The sequence below is a fragment of the Pristis pectinata genome, chromosome 7 (genome assembly GCF_009764475.1).
Source record: "Pristis pectinata isolate sPriPec2 chromosome 7, sPriPec2.1.pri, whole genome shotgun sequence".
Taxonomy (NCBI): domain Eukaryota; kingdom Metazoa; phylum Chordata; class Chondrichthyes; order Rhinopristiformes; family Pristidae; genus Pristis; species Pristis pectinata.
In genome coordinates, this window is record NC_067411.1 from 44,058,077 (window position 1) to 44,079,017 (window position 20,941).

The 20,941-nt window shown below is 40.3% G+C and overlaps 1 protein-coding gene across 1 annotated transcript in view; it reads right to left on the reverse strand.

Annotated features, from left to right (window-relative positions):
* The window catches only part of grin3a (glutamate receptor, ionotropic, N-methyl-D-aspartate 3A), a 163,718-nt gene that overhangs the window by 67,879 nt on the left and 74,898 nt on the right, over positions 1-20,941 (reverse strand). Inside the window, exon 3 of the mRNA XM_052019968.1 lies at positions 7,807-8,851. Coding sequence (XP_051875928.1) covers positions 7,807-8,851 — 1,045 coding nt within the window. The remainder of the gene's footprint in view (positions 1-7,806; positions 8,852-20,941) is intronic.

Below are 20,941 nucleotides of genomic sequence, written 5' to 3' on the forward strand. Positions count from 1 at the left end.
AGGCAGCACCTGTGGACAGAGAAACAGTTAATGTTTCAGTGTGATGACTATTCATCAGAACTGGAAATTCTAAGATGCAGAAAAAACCCAGGACAAAGAAGAGAATTAAAGGGCAATATCTGTGAAAGGGTGCAGAGAAGGAAAGAATAAATGAAAAACAGTTGATGGTACAGAGCCAGAAAGTGACTGGTAATGGGGCAAGGACAGAAGGGAAGGACTAGTCCAGAAGAGGTGTAGATGGAAAATGCAAAGTCTGATTTTATTGTTCTCTTCATTTGAGCTTGGAAGATTGTAACATTCCTGGCGGAAAGATGACATCTTGTTCCTAGGCTTACAAGGTTTCATTGAAGTATTGAGGGCTAAGAAAACCAGTGTCCTTTGCTGACCTCCTGAACTAGCTGACCAATATATGCTGCTCCCTTTATGCTTTGCACAAACAGCATCTTGCCCCAGGCTCCTTGATAATTTTAAGAAGTCACTGGATGTTGCACTTTTAATGCCCATTAAACTTGTTGTAGTAATTTGGGTTCATAGAACAGTACAGCACAGAACAGGCCCTTCGGCCCACGATGTTGTGCTGACATTGATAATCCCTCTTACCTGCAGAATGCCCACATCCCTCCATTTTCCTTTCATTCATGTGCCCATTGAAGCCCCTCTTAAAAGTCCCCAATGAATTTGCCTCCACCACCCTATCAGGCAATGCATTCCAGGCATCCACCACTCTTTCAATATTAACAGTGAAAATATCTTTTTAAAGGGTGAATGATTGTTAAAACAATTAGTTCCTCTGGCCTTGGAAGAAAAGAATTCTCACCGCTGGTGCCCAGTTCTAAAGTTCAAGAATGCTTGGAAAAGGTCACACCAATATCTGCTGTATTTAGCTTCAGACCTGCCCGAAGATTGATAATGCCTATCAGTGCTGTGCATTCTGGTTTTCAGAATGTCTTGGACCATTGTGTCAACTAGTGATTTGGTGGTGGGGTGTATCTCTGGGCTCACAGCAGTCAATTATCCAGCAAATATGTTCGAGTTACTCAGACAACAGGGACTATAACAGTAAATGAAACAGAACTTATGACCAAAACTGCTGCAATTTCTCTCAGTAAAATCAGGGTAATTTCTCCATAGAAATGAAGCAAGTGGAGGTTAATGGCCTACAAATTAAACATAAGAAATCAACTTCAATCACTTAAAATAAACTTGACCGACAGGGAATAACTTGATCAACCTCAATAAAGCCGGCAATAGCAGACCTAGGACTCTCCCCTAAGGAAATCCTGCGGTGATGTTCTGGGATGGGATGATTGACCTTTAACAACCACAACCATCTTTTGCAAGGTATGAGGCCAGCCATTGGAATGTTAGCCACTCGATGCCCATTGACCTGATTTTAACCGGGCTCCTGGTGCTATACTTTATCGAAAGCTGCCTTGATGTTTGTACTGTTACTCTCAGCTAATCACTGGAATTCATTTCATTCATCCATGTTTAGCTGTGATGAGGTCTGGTGCTGGCAAAACTCAAACTCAGTATCAGTGAGCAAGTTACTGGGGAATAAGTGTTGCCTGACAGCATTGTCATCAACACCTTTCCAGCACTTAACTCATGATTGAGGGTAGACAGACAATGCAGTGATTCGCCTGATGGGATAGGTCCTGTGTTTTGTAGATGGGCACACTGGGCAATTGTCCATGTTGTCAAGTAGACTGTCAAATGCTTCTTCTGCCAAGTCCCCGTCTCAGTATCCTAGCAGGGAAAAAACAGCAGGGTCCAGTGGACCACCACTACCTGCCAATTCCCCTCAACGAGCATGCCATCGTTGTTGGGGCACAACAGTGGTTCAAGGAGGCACACTACCATCTTCTGAAGGGAAACTAGGATGGGTATTAAGTGTTGGTCTTACCACTGGCATCAGCATCCCATAAGTGAATAGAAAAAAGCTGCATATGTTTCAACACTATCTTCAGACAGAGTGCAGATGATTGCATAATTTCCCTGTTAAACAGTTAACCTTGCTGACCATACTGCTGTAAATACATCATTAGTAAGTAGCTATCCTTCAGTCACTGCATTTTTCTGGAGAAATTACCCTGCTTTTATTGGCGGAACTTGCTGTAATTTCTGTTACAAATTCTGTTCCTTCAATAATTTAGATAGACTTCACTTAATGAAAAAAATGACGAATGCTGTAAAATTGACTATTTACCATAAAGACCAGTCTTTCCTGTGTAGCCTCATCCAAGGCAGTGGCTGTGTTGTTAATGGATATCCTGATTAAAACAAATGCTGCACATTGCAATTTCTCCCTCAGAATTTTTGATGCATTTTTCTATTATCTTTTCCTCGGTTATATATATGAAATAAACCGTCAGCAAATACTAGATACATAAATGTTGAAAGCCAACAAGCAAAAGTGTGAAAATATGTATTTTCTGGAGTATTTGATTGCACACAAGACAAAATATGTTTGGCTGATATGTATGCAGAGCAGGAAACATTAGCATAATAACCAATGCAATACCATTAGTTTATTCACTCCGATCCCTGCCAAACCTTCATATTTACCATGAAGTAAATCAACTAAAAGCTAAAAGTTCAAATTCCCAGTTGTTTTGTGCTCTGTGCAGGATGGACTTAAAAAAGTGGCTCAATGCATACCGCTTCTTCCTCTAAATCAAAATATCATGGTTTCAAGTTCCACTGAAGAAACACGAGCACAAAAGTTTCAGCTGATATTCCAGTACTGAGGGAGTGCTGCATTGTCAAATGAGTTGTCTTTCAGATGAGACTTTAAATTAACACCCCAGTTGAATATAAAAGTTCTCCCGACACTATTTTGAAGAAATAATGGTTGTCTGATTAGCGTGAAAAAGCAAAAGCAAAACTGATCTCAATCCATCTTCACAATCCCATCATGAGATAGCAACCAGGAGCAGAAATCTTCACTGACCATTTTGCCTCAACCTGTGGCCCCATAGCCAAGATACTTCCCCTATTACCAGGCATAGTTTGACAACAGAACTTGGGATATTTCTTGTCTGATACAGCTCAAATACGTAACAGATAAAGCTCTGAGCTACTGAGCTAAGACATCTCCTGCATTAAACCAAGCAAACTTGCCCCATTCAACCCCATTGATTGATGGGTACTCTTATATCTATACAATGGCAGATACACATCAAAAGAATAATAAGCCTATTTATGTATTAAGTCTTAAGCTCCTGCTGCAGACTGAGTCTTCCAGTCAGTATTACATTGTTACAAAACAGGCACATCACATGATTCTCTTGTACAACAAGATTACAATATTATGTCCAAGTATATAGATATATATGAATGCTCTCCATTTTTTTTAAAACAAGGTATTTTTGTCTGTACCTCTTCTGTATTTTCAACAGTGAGGTACTAGTACCTTTTTAAAATACCCAGTTTACATGGCTATAGTTGGCTTTCTCTTTTAAATATGAAATGAAAAATGCTGGAAATATTCAGCAGGTCAGTCAGCCTCTCTGGAGAGAGTAACAGAATAACATCTCATGTCAATTACCTTTCATCAAAACTAGTGAATTCTCATACATACTGGGAAGACTGGTTATCTAAGATTATTGAATTCAGTGTCACATACTGTAGCCACAGGTCTAAAATTTAAAGCCAAGGTCTCCAATAGCATGATGGGAAAATAAGTCATTCTAACATCTACAATGATTTGTTTTGGAAGAAGAAAATGGAAGCAGACAGCTGAACCAACAGACACCCAGTGTCAGGGTTACTTGACCTTTGTGAGGGAAAAGGTTGCTAAATTAAGGATAGAAAAGGGAACAATGGAATAGATGTGTCCTGTTTACTAGTCCTTTGAACGGATAATTTCAGAATCATGAGGTCCTGTGCAGGGCTACACCAGAGAATATTCTGGAAGACTAGAAGAAAGCATAGAAAAGGACTTTCGAAGATATCAATGTCAACAACCCAGGGGCAACGATTGCAGAAGGAAGTGATCTCACACTTAACCCACATGAACACAGATTTTGTCACCAATTTCAATGTAATATCAATAATAATATCTCTTGGTTGAGCAAACTTCAATTCTGGATCCTTCCTTCCATTTGCATCGGCTCAGTTTGTTTTGCCTGAAACTGCATTCTCTTTGGTGAAGGTCTTAAAAATGGTTTTAACTCAACCGCTCTTACACAACCCAACTTTGAACTAGGCTCAAGTGTGCTCTCTATTTCTCTTTATCAGCTCTGCAGTTTTACACTCTATGCTCGTGTGAGGAGTGGCTCTATAGCATAGCAAGAGATCACTCAAACAACATTTCATGCTGGGTTTTCCTGTTGCAACACTTACTTCTTTAGAACTTCTTTAACTACCTTGACTGATTGTTCAGCTGCTCCGTTTGAAGCCAGATTATATGAAGCAGTGAGAACATTTATTGTGCCATGCTGTTTCATACAATTTGTGAACAGACCACGTAAACCTCAACTCCTCTATAATATGGTCCATAGCAGTAGGTGTTTCACTTCAATCCACTTTGAGTGACTACTGATCAGAATGAGGAAATTGTCATACTCTCCAAGAAGGACTAATAAGTCATGAACATGACTGCAAAATTGTTTTTTGATAGATTGTTCTTGCAGCTTTGGTAAATATTGTATTTGCTTTCCAATGATTCCAAGTCACTGCCCAAGTAGAGTCAATAAACAAAGTGTCTTAAAATTGATTTCATGCTTACTATTCCTGTGAGTTTGGTGTGAAGCTTGGTCAAAATCCTTTCTCTCAAAGCAGCATGCATTACTAGTCTTTAGTCTCACTTGATACACCTATCCTCATGAGACAACTCACCATGGTAATGATGAAATGGTTTCAATTCCTCATCAGTTCACCAGTCAAATTCAGACCATCCTTTCATCACCTATTCAGAGAGTCTTTTCAACACTCGGTCTTTCCAGATTTTAGAAGCACTGGAAAATTTTCACGGAGTAGATTTAAAGTGTCAATCCTACTTTTACTTACAACCTCAGAATTCTCTTTCGTAACTGCAACAGTACATCTGCAAGGATGTTTGGTTTGGAATTCCTGCACCTGATGGTGTCCATGTATGATGACAGGAGGATTGCCCATTTTTGCACCTAGAGGTAACTGGGAAGGTATTGCTGATTTAGCATCTGTTAACACAAATAGTGGTGCATGAGTTGTTACGAATGCAAAGGGACTGTTCAATAAAATATGATGGAACTTATTGATTTCAAACATTATTCTAAATGCTTCTTGAGAGTGCTAAAAGTGAAAGCCATAGGTGTCTTGTGCCCATAATTGATCACATGGCTTTGTATGGGACCAACACCATAACTTGATGCATCACACACCAATTGCAACTTGTACATAGCATTATAATAAACAGGGAGAGCTTAATCTTTTCTTACATTCATCACATTCACTTTTCTTCACCTTGTACCATTGTAATGACAGCAACTGAGTCCACTGGTTTCACCAGGATGCTTCAGACTCAGTCTCAGAGATTTAGACTGTGCCATAGCTCTCTGACAAGGGACTGTTGATAAACTAGGTTTTTGTAATAGACAAAATTTTCTAGCCTGCTTGAATGCCACTTCCATCAATACTGTAATTTTATATGTAATCTTGAATGTCAGATATTGTGTGTTCAACAGCTTTGACTGAATTTGTTCATCTATGAGTCCATGCACTAACTTATTGCTCAAGGGACAATTTAAAAAGGCTCCATAATTGCAATGAGAGGATAATTTTTTTTAATGAAATAATGTCCTCACTAATTGTCTCACTCGGCTTCTGGCTCCTTGTCCCAAATGTATAGGTTTCAGCTCTTTCTAACAGCTTCCACACATCATCATGAAACAAGGATGTCCTCTGCTTTGCATAGGACAAAAGGACTTGGTGTGCCTTTGCTTCTAAGTTTCTGGCCCAATCTCTGTTGGGTATACTGCCTTTTATGCTTGCATATTATGTTGTTTTAGTCTCTCATAATATCACCCTCTCCATTAATCTCCAGGACATTGTTCGCTTTCAAGAACATTGGCTGTTCTGTCAATTTAACTGTTAAATTAGGCTGGACCTCCATTTCCCTGGCCTTCATCCAACCTGCTCACCTCCCCCCATGCACACTCCTGGTAAATATTCCACTGCCAACACTGAAATAAAGTCAGAAATACAGAGGAGCAGAGAACTCAATCCAATGATGTGATTTTCACAAAGGGGAGTAAACTGTATGGTTGTACAGTGGCTATATCACTAGATTAATAGTCCACAGACATGGGCTAAAAATCATAGGGCATGACTTCAAATCCCACTACAGTACCTGGGTAATTCAGCTAGTATCAGTAACGATGACCATGAAACTACCACAGTATTGTAGAAGCCCCATCTGGTTCACTTATGTCCTTGAGATCCACATTTGATCTGCCTCATATATGTGATTCCAGAGGGACTGCAAAGGGCTTGACCCTTAATTGCATTGTGAAATTGCCCACTCAGTACAAGGATAATTAGGGATGGGCAATAACTACTGGTACTGTATGCAAGGACCACATCCCCAGAATGCATTAAAATTGTAACCTTCTCACTGATTTGTGGATGAAAATTAAATACTAAAGAAGAACTATTTTTAATGTAACACATCACTTCCAAGTCTTGAGCCATTTCAACAGAAGATCTGCACAGAGTACTTATGTTATTTGAACAGCAACGTCTGATTTAATTTGTGTGATGGATCATGGCATATAGTGACCTTTCTTATTGTGTCTAAGTTTGTAACATAGTGAAGGTGTAGTGATGCAGAAGCTAAACAAATGAATGGATAAACCTTGACTGGTATTTTAATAAAAGTTCTCCTATCATTCAAATAACACAGTGCATTGATAACACATGAGGATCAAGGCAATGATAATTTGAGTCAGCTACAAAAAGATTGCACATATCTGCAGTCAATGTCTGCAGATTCAAAAACTTTAGCAACAATTATTTCTATTTATATTGTGGTAAAAAGCATTTTCGTGTTGTTTACAGGAGCATTACTAAACAGAAATGAAAGAGAGCCACATTAGGACAGACAATCAAAAGTTTGTCAGATAGATTTCAGGGAGCAGCTTAAAGGAGGAAGAGAGGTAGAAAGATTCAGGGAAGCTAAGATCTTGCTAGCCAAAGCACAACTGCCAAAAGCAGAGTACTTGAATTCAAGGATGATAAAGACATCAGAATGGGAGGGGTTCAGATATCTCAAAAGGGTTGTGGGGCAGGAGGAAATAGAAAGAGACAAGGTCATGGAGGGGTGTGAAAATACAGAGGAGAATTTTCAAATTAAGATTGTCTAATAGAAATCTAAAAGGACCTTCTTTGTTTATGCATCTGCTTAACAGAGGAGAAAAGTTTGATTTGTATTTGTATGGTTTCTTTCATGAAATCCATTGTTCCATTCAGCCAATTAAGTACTTTTGGAAGTGTAGGCACTTGTAATGTGTGAAACAAGGCACCCAATTTGCACACAGCAAGCTCCCACAACCTACAAGACAATAATAATCAGATAGCCTGTTTCTAGAAAGATAAATATTTCCCTGACCACCAGAGATAACTCCCCTGAAATGGTCTTATAGAATCTTCAATATTTATGTGAGAGAGCGGATGGGGGCTTGGTTTCACATAACATTCAAAATACAACACCTCCAACAATCCCGAGACACTAGAATGACACTTGAGCCCCAACTTTATAACACAGGGTCAAGACTGCAACTCACTGAATCACAGCCAACATTGGGAAAACAACAGTTATCTTACCTTAGGATCATGAATTCCTGAAAGCTCTTCATAAGTTTTCTCCCCCACCATTACAGCAGCAAGATTAGCTGTGTATGTTGATAAACAGAACAAGCAGAATATAGCCCATAGGTTCATGAGAAACCTTCCTGTCCAACACTTGGGAGTTTTGATGGCTGCTGTCCTGCCAAACAAAATGGCATAGCAGACATTGAGGGCTGAAGAGAAGGAGAACACCTTATTTCTATTTCTCCCTTTGGGAGTCATTCCAAAAGGACTCTTCCATTCGTAGAGCGTGAGGAATAAAGCGGTGACATGGAGAGCCACAAAGATCCCCACCCACATGGACCAGTGCAGTGGCCACATGAAAGCGCCGATGGGGGCGGCCGTGTCTCTCGTTCGCACCAGGATGCCCAGACTGGTGGAGAAGAAGGGGCTGGTGAAGTCGATCACTTTGCTTCTGGCAGAGTTGATGCTGAAGGAGGTGACGGCCAAGTGCGCCGCATTGCTAAGCAGATCACCGACCAGGCCTGTCCACCGGCCGTTCTTCCAGCCGCCGTACTTCCCGTCACCGACAATGTACAGATCGAAGTCAAAGTTCATATCCTCTGCCAGTTTCTCCAGGAGGTCAATGCAGTATCCATAGCAGCACTTCTTGTACTCTATAGGCACAGAATCATTACCCGACTTTAAGTTCTCGAAGAGGCTCGCGATGACGGTGCTGTCATTTGTGAGGGCGTCCAGGCAGAGCTGCCCGGCAGGACAATGGCCATCGTCATCCACACTCCGAGTGAACACGAAAGGGTGCTCAATGAGCGTCACCACTCTCAAGTGCAACCGGGATGTGCCACTGCCGTTCTTTTGCTTCTGCATCTTGTTGGGCCAAATCCCATGGTCCATGACAACTTTCCCTTCATGCCATCTCCCGAGACGAGTCCACATGGGCTTGCCAACAGGATCAAGCTGTAGGTTCCAGATGTAGTAATGACTGTCTGAAGTGATAACAGATGGATCTGTTACTTTAATATAACCTGTTACACCATCGAAGCTTGTGTTTGCTAAAAATCTGAGGGCAGGAAGAAATAATATTTGGTTTAGTTACTACTTTTTTAAAATAAAATTGCAAAATCTTCTGAACCCAATCACAAAATAAATTGAATAGACCTCAGTAATAACTAATGCTGAACGAGTAATGTGAGCTGTTATTGAAACATTTACATCTGACCACTGACCATGTCAGGGGGCAAAATGAGAAATGCATTGTGACAGATTAATGATTTTCTTGAAGGCTTTATTGTAGACTTTCCCTAAATATAACTGCACTGTCAACACATTTTCTTACATAATAAAAGAAATACAATATTTATACCCAGTAACTATTTGGCAGAAGAAGGATGGGAGGTGGTGGATATGAATTTGGGAGGTGGTGGATATGAATTTGGGAAGTGTAGTCATCAGTCTGCTCCACATCCCACCTCCTGCCATATCCTCCTCTTCATCCCTCCTTCTTTCTCGAACTGGGCTGCCTGCTGTGCTTAATTCCAAGTGTCAATATTGTGCATTGATTTCGTTCTGAGAAAGCACAATTAGAATGCAGGATTATCTCACCATCCATTGCATGAATCAAGGTACTCCATTAATATTGCCATCTGACTATAATTAATGACAATGTTTTAAGAACACCACCCAAGGTCAAAGTGGAATTGAAGTACTGCTCCTTAACTGGCTCAATGCATCCTTCCAAAAAGAAATATCAGAACACAGTCAATATGAATTGAGAATGACATTCAACTATGCAGTGGAAATGCGAAAGAGAAAGAAGATAGTTCATCAGATTTGGGGAAGGTGGGAAGGGCTTAAGGTACAAAACAGATTCACTGGAACAGTATCAAGGCTTCAGCTGCCTAAATAAACCAGAAATATAATAGGGCTGTTCAAAATCGCGGAAGCTTTGATAGGAATAAACAAGGAGAAATCGTTTCTAGTTGCAGAACAGCTGGTAGTGAGGGACACGGGTTATGGTAACTAGCAATAGAACCACAGGGAAGATAAGGAGAATCCATTTCATGCCGTGAATTGTTTTGATGTACTAGGAGGCAGGAAGGGGAACAGATTCAACACTGCCTTTCAAAGGAGAACTAGTATAACGCTTCAAACTGAGAAAACTTGCTGGGTTATTGCAGGTACCTGGGAACACCACCACCTGAAGATTCCCCTTCAACTCACACACTATCCTGACCCAGAAATACATCACTGGTCCTTCATTGTCACTGGGTCCAAGTCCTGGAACTCCCTACTTAACACCACTGTGGGAGTACTTTAGCAAAAGGACTGCAGCAGTTCTAGAAGGTATCTCACTACTGCCTTCTCAAGGGGAATTAAGGATGGGCAATAAATGCTGGCCTTGCTGGCAGTGCTCAGATCCTGAGAAATGATTGAAGAAAGGAACAGAGGTGTTGGACTGACAGAAGAGTGCTTCCATGAGCCATGACAGGCATGATGGGGTCTTTCTGTGCTGTACCATGCTATGAAAGTGCATTTTCTGTTTTATGGTCAGATTATAGTTAGTGGCACTGTTTTCAATACATCGTCCAAGGTTGTGACTCTAACTATAACGCTACTTCCCACATCTCCCATTGCTTCCTTTAACTATGGAGCACAAATGGGCCACACTTAGGGAGACCTTCAAATAGGCAAAGAGAAGCAGCAGGGAAATGGTAACCCTAGTAACAGAGAACAAGTCTTGAATGAAGGACTGAATCCTGAAACATGCAGAAACAATTACTCTTGGAGATAGAGAACATTGTGAATGCTCAATTGTAAGATGACAATGAAAATCATTACTAGATTGTTACATCACTCGAACTGTTCCAAGGACTCAGGTACATTTTATATTTTTAACATATCTCAGGTTTTAAATGACTACAACTTGTCAAATAGTCATTTAAGAGACACAAGGCAATATTTTCTCTCTATCTGTTCCCTGTAGAATTTCCCATTTATTGCACCTTGTTTTGGTAGAGGCAATTTTTCATGCTGAATGAAGGATTTATCTTAGACAGAAGAACACTGAACACTGTTCTTCTGTCTACCACTGTTCACTTGGTAGTTGCTCGTCACATCTCCTATGGTCCTATTCACCCTGTGTTCTCAATGTTTTCAAACATTACCTAGATTTTTAAACACTGCACAGGAGGATATAGAGGAATTTATAGATAATCTTCTGATTCCACTAATTTTTCAGATTATCTTCAAAATGCATTACAGAAACGCTGATAATTAACATATTTTTTCTGTTCAATTGTGCTCAGTCAAAATCATAATCTGCTTACACAAAGTAAGTTAAAACAGTCCAACTGCTCTTGTAAAGAAATGGATACCTTTGAAATCTGAGGGAAATATAGATTATGCTAATTTCATCTATCTCTTAGGAATTCACAATGGCCATTCTTTTAAAGCATTGTAACATAATTATTATTGCATAATGTCTTATCATGCAAAGTGTCTCACACAATGAATTAATTTTGGAGTGAAGGAATTGTTATTACATAGCTGTACAACATGTAAAATCCCACATGCTACCAATTAGCTGTACATGTCAAAACTTAAAAGAAGAAGCCTACTAACTTTTAAATGTTGAAAATTATTGCTTAGAAACTGGAGGGATTTTGTTTATTCCTGTGTTGTTTTATTTCCCTGTAACTGAAAATACCAACATATAAAACTCAAGGATGATAAAATTGAAGAAATACATATTTAATTTGATCACCTTCATCCCCTTCAGGTTCTTATTAAAGAATTACTTGAAGGTTAAAACCACTCAATGAATCCCTCAGTTCATGTTGCGTTTTGAGATCCTTTGAGCTTAATTTGTATTGATGGTCAAAATATGTACATGTTTATCTTTAGATGGATCAATGCCATTCAGTCATCTGTACTGGTGAGATATTTTACTTCAGCTTTGAGTAATTGTAAGCAAACAAATTTCAGAGGCAACGCCAAGGTACAGTTTCTATCATTATTTCAATAAGAAGGGATTCTGAATATATATTGAAAGTTAGAAATTGTTAGTGTTTGCATTACACATCCCTTGTCGCTGCTGTTCTATATTCTATAAATTTTAAGTTGGACAAAACTGAGGGAAAAGGGAAAAAATAGAGAAGAAATTAGAGAGAAGGAGGGGGGTGGGGGGGTGAAAAGATTGATTTATTATTTTTACATGAAAAATCCTTAATATTTGAAGGGAATTAACAAGCCTAGATTTTGTGTCAGTGGCAAATGATCAGAAGTTACCTTCTATTACACTTACACCTGCCTGCAGACTTGCAGGACTTTTACACAACCCACAGTAATTAGAGAGCCACTGTCACCATAGGGAACTGGAATGTGAATGTGAGCTGGTCAAAGTGCAATGGGGCTCCTCAACCAATCAGACTGGAAAATTACTGAGACATAAGCCAGATCATGTAAGTTAGAACAATAAATGTAAAATTAGGTAGGGACATGGTAAGAAAATGGTAAGAAAATAAGAGGCACAAAATAACCAAAAGAACAGTTTTAGCATTTCCAACAATAATAAAAACCTGCTGGAATGAAGTTTACACTAATGAACACAATTTTTTTAAAGCCAAAGAAGTTCTTTGGCAGCAATTAAGTCTTATTGCACTATTATAATTGAATGCACCAGGTCTAAATTTTTTCCAGCGCGTTTTTTAGGTATCCAATGGGTAAGTAGAGTCAGGGAGTCATACAGCATGGAAATGGGCCCTTCGGCCCAACTGGTCTGTGCCGACAAAGATTTCCATCTAAGCTAATCCCATTTGCCCATGCTTGGCCCATATCCTTCTAAACCTTTCTTATCCATGTACCTGTCCAAGTACCTTCTAAATGTTGTTAATGTACCTGCATCAACCACTTCCTCTGGCAGCTCATTCCATATACTAACTATCCTCTGGGTGAAAAAGTTGCCCCTCAAGTTCCTATTAAATGTCTCCCCTCTCATCTTAAACCTATGCCATCTTGATTCCACAACCCTGGAAAAAAGACTGTCCGCATTCACCCTATCTATGCCTCGCATTATTTTTTACACCTCTGTGTACTGCAATTCCACACAGCTGAATATCTTTTAATATTGAATATCTTGGTGACAAATCAGTACAGTGAAGTTCAGGAAGTACCGGGCAACTCAGCGATCATTTTTCCGAGTTCTGTGTTTAATTCTGGTATGTGCATTCTGGACGTTTGCATCTGATTTATGCCTCCATGAAGGGGGACATAGTGAGCCTCATCATTATTCTTGCTGTAAAATCCAGCCCTTATCTGCATCTATGTTTTATTGACAGAAAATGTCAATACTTGTAGCCAACAGTGAGAAAAAGATTCTCTTTCTGCCATTCATGAAACGAAAAAACAGAGAAATACACAATAAGAGAGAAAAACTGTTGTACCTTTTCTCATCCTAATGTGATTCCTTTAAAAAAATCATATTTTAAAAGCAGGTAAATCCCTTTCAGTAGGAATCAAATAGGAAGAGGGGAATGGAGATAAAATGGTTGAGAATTAAATACCAGCTGACCTGGTAACATATTTTCAGAGTTAGTGAGTGGGAGCAGTGCATGAGTCAAGTGTGAGGAGGTAAAAAGAGCAGTGAGTGAAAAAATCAAGGGGGAAAGAGCTTGATGTTATAAAAGGAGTGACGGGATTTTTGGTAGGACTGAAAGGCTGGAAAGAGGGGAAGTTGGTAGTGAGCAAGGGAAGGAAAACTGGTAGTGGGCAAGATGGGAGATATAATGGGGGAGCAGCATGTGTACAAGGCTCGGGATGAGAAGGGAATTGCAGAGGGTTACATTTTTCCAGTGAAGTCCATCCGACATGTGTTGACCAAGACAATTTCTAGAAGTGAAGTGATTTTCTTTCTTTTATTTCTTTTTATTTTGGGAAACATTGTCTCATTGTTGTTCCACCATCAATGGAATCCATGCTAAGGAGGATCATCTTCAACAGTAATGGATTAAAGAAATCAGCTGCATAGTTGAAGCATCACAACTGATAAATACTGTATGTGCAAACAAATATTAATAAACAAAACAGAAGCAGTTTATTTCCCATAAACCTTTTATTTATTTTAGGAAATTTTTTTGGTAAGTTTTAAGAAGTGTATTTTTGTAAATTTTTGGAAAATCTGTAAAGTCTGGTTAACAATGTTGAAGTGGGTAGGGACGGTGTTGTGTCTATATACTTAATTCAGGATTTGTCCCTGTGATATGTTTTCAAATGAGAAAGTATCTTTTTCTTCATTGCCATTTTTGCAGGGGATATGCAGAGACTAACACATGACCTAGGAACAAGAGCAGGTCACCTGACCCTTTCAGCCTGCTCTGCCATTTAATAAAATCGTGGCTGATGTGATTCCACACTCCTGACTATCCACAATAACCTTTAACCCCCCTCACTTACCAAGAATCTATCTGACTCAGCCTTAAAAATATCCAAGGATTCTGCTTCCACTGCCTTTTTAGGGAGAAAGTCCCAAAGACTCAAGATGGTCTAAAAGAAAAAAACATTCACCTCATCTCTCTTGAATGAATGACTCCTTATTCTTAAACAATGAGTCTTTGTTCTAGATTCTCCAACAATGGAAAAGATCCTCTCCTTGTCCATCCAGTCGAGACCCCTCAGGATCTAAATTGTTTTAACCTGGTCACCTCTCACTCTTCCAAAGTCTAGCCTGTCAAACTTTCTTCATAATACAAAGGATCCAGAAGGGCCTATTTGATTTGCCCTTAAAGAACTCAGTTTATAGTTGCTTATAAGCTCAAATAGATTTAGAACACCAAATAAAATAAATTGTGGGAAGCTTCAGAGCCTTCCTGTTTTCCCTTCTGTTGAGCAACGATGCTGTAAAAGTCATCTTAAAGTTTTGCACTTGCTCACTCCTACTTTCCAAAGCTGATCCTGAATCTTGCGGCCTTCATAAAATTCTTTGAGCAGCGATATCTCATTGTCTCCAGCATAAATTTCAGTCTTGTCAGCTGCCATTGTGCCTTTATACACACACACATATATCTATATATATCTACATATCTATATATCTCTATATATCTATATCTATTATATATGTATCTATCTATATATGTATGTATTTAACATAACGTATCTGTCCACCTGACTGAACTAAGTTAACAGTGTGGGAGAAGATATATCTGAGCTTTCTAAAAAAAAGTGCACCATTTGAATTTGATCAATGTTGACTGCAAAAAAAAACTGAATCTTTTGTTGCATTGCTATTTACCGAGTGAGTTTCTCTGTAGTAAGCTGAAGGTAATATTAAGACATGTGAACACAAACAGAGAAGGTTTCTACAGCTGTTTTCAATCCAAAGGGTTTTCTTGCAACAACAGCATACACTTATATAGTGCTTTAACAGGCTCAGATATGCCCCAAGGCACTTGGTGCTCACAACTCTGGGATCAATGGCCATCCCTTCATCTCAAATCAATGCATGTCAAGGCCAAAAGCAACTTTAATCAAAGATGAATGGGCAATTTGTTCTTACATTTCATCCACGGTTATTTAATTTTACTGTGCTAAAAAAAAGTTTTCCTGAAGACTTTATACAGTGATCCTTGAACCAACATGTTATGTGTCCTTGGCAGAAAAGAAAGCTTTATTAACTTGGCCGCTCCCGATTAATGGTGTTAAATATTTGCAGCTTGGAAACAGACCATTCAGCTTATGATGCTTTTGTTGCTTATGCTCTATTCACTGCACCTCTCACCCACCAGCACATTCTTTAATTCTCTCCACCCTTGTGTTTTTATACCACTTTCACTTACATGTGTCACTTTACCTGCTAATTCTAGCGTGTTCCAAATTCTTAACATTTTTTGACTAAAAAATTCCTCTTGAATTCACAACTGGATTTATAAGTATTGGCAACCTCTTGTTTTTGATGCTTCCCTTAGTGGAATAATTTGCTCTGTATTGATCTCATCAATCCCTTTGAAGTTCAGAGCAATGTATATTAGTTTTTGTTGTCTTGGGCATTTGTGTGGCTTTCATGTATTCCCTTTCCCTTGTTTCAACTTGTTCCCTCCAGCCTTGGTTTCTCAATTCTTTTTAAATTCAGACAAGCCATGACTCTGGAATGAGAGTGCACTCTGATATTCTTGCTACCAAGTCATTTCCCATCTCTGCTGGTTCCCAAAGGATGACTCAGAGAATTCAAAATCAGCATCTGGGCTTTCAAGTCCATCCAAGGCCGTTCCATCTTGGAAAACTCATTCCCGCCATTCCCACCATTCCTTAAACTACCACTGCTTCCATCTTTGGTGGAGGCTACATCCTAGAAGCATCAAACCCCCTCCTTTCTCTTTGCAGATGCTGTGCTCTTATTACACGTTTAGTGTTTGAGTGCCAGCATATGTAGTAGCCCCAACACCTTGGGCTCAGAAAATCGTGCGTTCACGTCCCACTCTCAAAACTTGAGTACAGGAATCTAAGCTGACCCTGGTGAAGTGCTGAAGGCATGCTGCAATGAAAGCCCCATGTTGATGGGAGCTTGCTGTGTGAACACCGAATACCATATTTCCTCTATAACTATATTGATTGTAAAGTGCTTTAGGAAATTGTGAAAGGCAGTATATAATTGAAGCCACCTTTATAATTCTGGATTATTAATAGCTTTGCATGTTCTCTTCCGGCACTGCAGGAATGGTGGGAATGGCGGGGATGGGTTTTCCAAGATGGAATGGGGCAAGGCCTTGGATGGACTTGAAAGCCAAGGTGCTGATTTTGAATTCTCTGAGTCACCCTTTAAGCCAATTCTTTTCTGCCTCTTGCTGCTATTTTACAAGACCACAAGTATTTATCAGCTTTGCTCCTTATAACTAATGCCTTTCTCCATTCATTTACAAGGCTAAGACGCCACCTTTCAGAGCACAATTTCAATCTTGCTGCCACCCTCAAGGTTCAATCCTCATGCCCTTGCAAAACCAGGTTTGTTTTTTTATGTGAAAAATGTTTTACTAATGAAGGATGACAATTAGTATCACCATTTTTTTCTATGAACAACTAGTCACCTTGACAGAGTTTTTAGATTAATATTTAATCTACTGAAATATTAAAAAGGCTGAGGCTCTTTTGCCTAAAAGGTGAAGGCTGAAGGATGTCATTGAAGTCACGAAGCAGTTTGTTATGGTGGACTTGGGGAAATCGTTTCCACTTGTCACAGTTATAGAGAGATACAGCACGGAAACAGGCCCTTTGGCCCACTGAGTCCGTGCCGACCATCAACCACCAATTTACAGTAATTCTATATTAATTCCATTCTCACCCACCACTATTCATTCTCCCCAAATTCTACCATCATCTGCACACTCGGGGCAATTTACAGCAGTCAATTAACATCCCAATCTACATGTCTTTGGGATGTGGGTGGAAACCAGAGTACCTAAAGGAAACCAGTGTGATCATGGGAAGAACGTGCAAACATGGAAATGGACAGCACCAGGGATCAGGATTGGACCTGGGCCTCTGCCGCTGTTGACTAGCTGTGCTACTGTTCCACCAAAACTAGCTGTCATTAATATTCACCAAGCTCCTGCTTGGTTGATGGTGAGAAAGGCCCTCTCTATTGGATCTTTCATGGAAGGTCAGAATATTGGCCACGTCACACTTTGCCCTTATGACGGCTACACCAAAAATGAGAATGTTGCTCTCGAGAAAAAAGTCTGGGAAGAGATGTAGAGATATTGGTCAAGGTTTATTCTGAACAGCTGCATAAAGCAGAACTCTGTGCTGTATGGACTGTTCCCAGGGACATACATTGAAAAAAATATTGACTGCTGCTGGGAAACCATCAATGCCATGAAAGACACCTGAAACTCTACCCAAAACTCATTGGTGTTCCACAGCAAGGTGTCATCAATGACTGAGTGCTGCAAACCAGGACTGTGCTAAAGGATGCACTGACCATAGGTGCAACCACTTCAAGGGCTCTCTGGGGAAAGACCACAGTTAAAGCCACTCTCACCACTGCATTGAAATTAGATGGAATATGTGTTAAACCCCCCCCCCCCCCCCAATTAGTACCATTTAAAACCTTATTTGCTTTAGGGTTGTAAATGAGTGATAACTGATAAGGTACTAATGGGGAACAAAATAACATGTTATAAAATTGTTGAGTTGTATGCTCGTTATTGCATACATTTGAATATTTTATTGATAAATTATATATTGAAACAAAAAGTTCTCCCACCCTGACTGATCACAAGTCAATCAAGCAGTGGCCTGCATGAGATGTCATCAGAAATGAATTGGTGGGTCTGATAGGGTGGTTCCCCAAGCACACTGTCAGTGTCATTCTGCAGAATGCCTCAACATTAGACTCTCAAACAAGCACCAAGACTTTTGTTTGGCTGGTTTTGAAAGGCATATCTTGTGAGATCCTGCATGTATGGTTGGAATATAGATCACGCTGTATGTCCCTCATGATGACTGCACTTGGAAATGAGATGGTGCTCATCTCCTTGTAGGATGTGCCTTAGCCAGGAGGATCTGTTAGAGCTGCTGGGGTATTCGCTGAGGTTCTTCCCGAGCAGCTGCATAACACAGAATTCTGTGCTGCATGGACTGTTTCCAAGGATGCACACTGAAGCAAATATTGGCCGCTGCTGGGAGATCTTCACCTTGATGAAAGACACCCTCTGGTCTGCCCAAAACTCTTCCACAACATGGTCCATAACAGAGTGCTGCAAATTGCAGGACTATGTGCTGAGGGAAACGCTGAAGCTGAGCACTAACACTGTAAAATGTCCACAGGAAAGCCCATAGCTTAAGGTCCTCCTGCCACTGTACACCAAGTGCATATCTGTTAAAGCCCATGAACTGTTTGGTTAAGGGTCATATATAAATGAAAATAAATTTCACGCTAATGTTAATTTTGGAACAACATTATTTCTGGTTAAAATGTTGACTTCAATATTCTGTATTGCTGATATTTGAATATTTTGTGAATAAAATATATTTTTGAATGAGATAACGTCTCCTGCCATGACTGAGTGCATCAGGAAGGATATGGGTATAAGAGGATAGATGATCACAGGCAGTGGAGGCACTCAGGTCAAAGCCTTCTGATGACGTTGCTGTCTTATGTTTGGACTCACTGTCTACATTGATGAGCATCTACAACCAATCTGAAATGGTCTTGAGTGTCAGAGTGAATTCCAGCAGAAATGAGGCCATATTTTATGGCAATTGACCCAACCGATCCTTTGTCTCCTTCACCACCAATTCCAATTGCCTTATGGTGCTAGAAACATGCTTCAGAGGAACGGGGATGCACCAAGAACCGATTGGCCAAGGAGAAATGGAAACTGGGATTATAGCAAATGTGGTCCCAATAGGTTGAGTGAGCTAGGGCTTTTCTCTTTGGAGAGAAGGAGGATGAGAGGTGACGATAAAGGTCCAGATGATGATAAGAGGCATAGATCGAGTGGACAGTCAGAGACATTTTCTCAAGGCGATAATGGCTAACATGAGGGGACATAATTTTAAGGTGATTGGTGGGAGGTATAAGAGGGATGTCAGAGGTAAGTTTTTACACAGAGAGTGGCGGGTGCATGGAACACACTGCTGGCAGAGGTTGTGGGGGCAGATACACTAGGGACATTTAAGAGACTCTTAGATAGCCACATGAATGATAGAGAAATGGAGGGCTATGTGGGAGGGAAGGGTTGGATAGATATTAGAGCAGGATAAAATGTTGGCACAACATCGTGGGCTGAAGGGCCTGTACTGTGCTGTAATGTTCTATGATCTAATAGTAGGAAAGAATTTGGTGATCACGTGTGAGGTGTGAGGTGTTGTTGTATGTGGCACTGGTTTGTTCTATACCCTGCTCCTGATTACGGCAGTCATCCAACACATTTCAATTTTATCTGGAGATTTAAAATGGACCGTGTTTGCCATGTAAAAAAAAATCCAGAGAAAGGGGAGGAAAATTGTACCCAACATGGTCTTCATCCATTTGTGTGTGGATGTGTGTCACCTCATGTTGAGGCTCTATCTGTTCCCATATGGATATGGCCATGTTGCTGCAGAACGTTCCATTCAGTTGGATGGTGCCGTACCACTTGTCTCTCATACAGCACTTTTGACCTCAAGTCAACCAAGCAGTGGTCTGCTTGCAATGTCCTCAAGACACTGCAAGTAAAGGGAATGGTGTATCCTATTGGATGGTTCTTCAAGCTGACTGTCAAGGTCATTTGGTCAAACACTAGGATTCACAAGCCATCACCAACACTTTACTTGGCAGACAATGGGAAGGACCATTCCCCTCAGATCTTTTGTGCATAGCCAGAGACTCAAAGGCACTGCATGCTGCTCTTGAGGAGAGTGCAGTTGGGATGAGATCTTTGTTTATCTTCTTCTGGAAAGCAATACGGTGGTCTTTGTCAAGGTTTATCTTGAACAATTGTGTAACACAGGGCTTTGTGCTTTATGGGCTGTTCCACACTGAGACCTTAATCAGCTGCTGCTAACGAACCATCACCTCAGTGAAGGAGGTCCTCTGGTCTGCCTGAAACCCACCAGTGTTCCAGTGCAAGGACTGAACAACACAGGCTGGCACATTTCACACTGAGGGACCTCAGGATGAAGGATGCACTGAACCACCATAGAGTCTATGGGAAAGATTGCAGTTGAGGGACGCCCTACCATTGCACACTGAGGAGCTGGAACCCGTGAAAAACACTCAGGTTGTTTGCTCAAGGAATGTACATAAAGGAAAACCGATGTAATGTAAATGCAATAACGTGCTCGTACTGAAAATGATGACATGTAGATATTCAAAATTACATCCATTTGCAAATATCATGATATTTTGAAATAAAATAATCTCCTGTCCTGTTGCTAGTGTGTAAACTCAGATCTGCCTGTGTCTCTCCATAGAAGTCCCAGAGTCCAACAGAGGCTTGGGCCTACACTGGTGGCATCTGCCATCTGCTTCAGATGTCTGGGCAGATCCTCAGAGAGTCCAGTGAGCAGTACAAACTTCTACGGGTTTCCCTGCTCAGGCTACGACAGAGCCTGTGACAATTACAGTTGGCCTTTTAAATGGATGGGGAGACAACCTCTGGGAGAAAGGTGCAAGTAG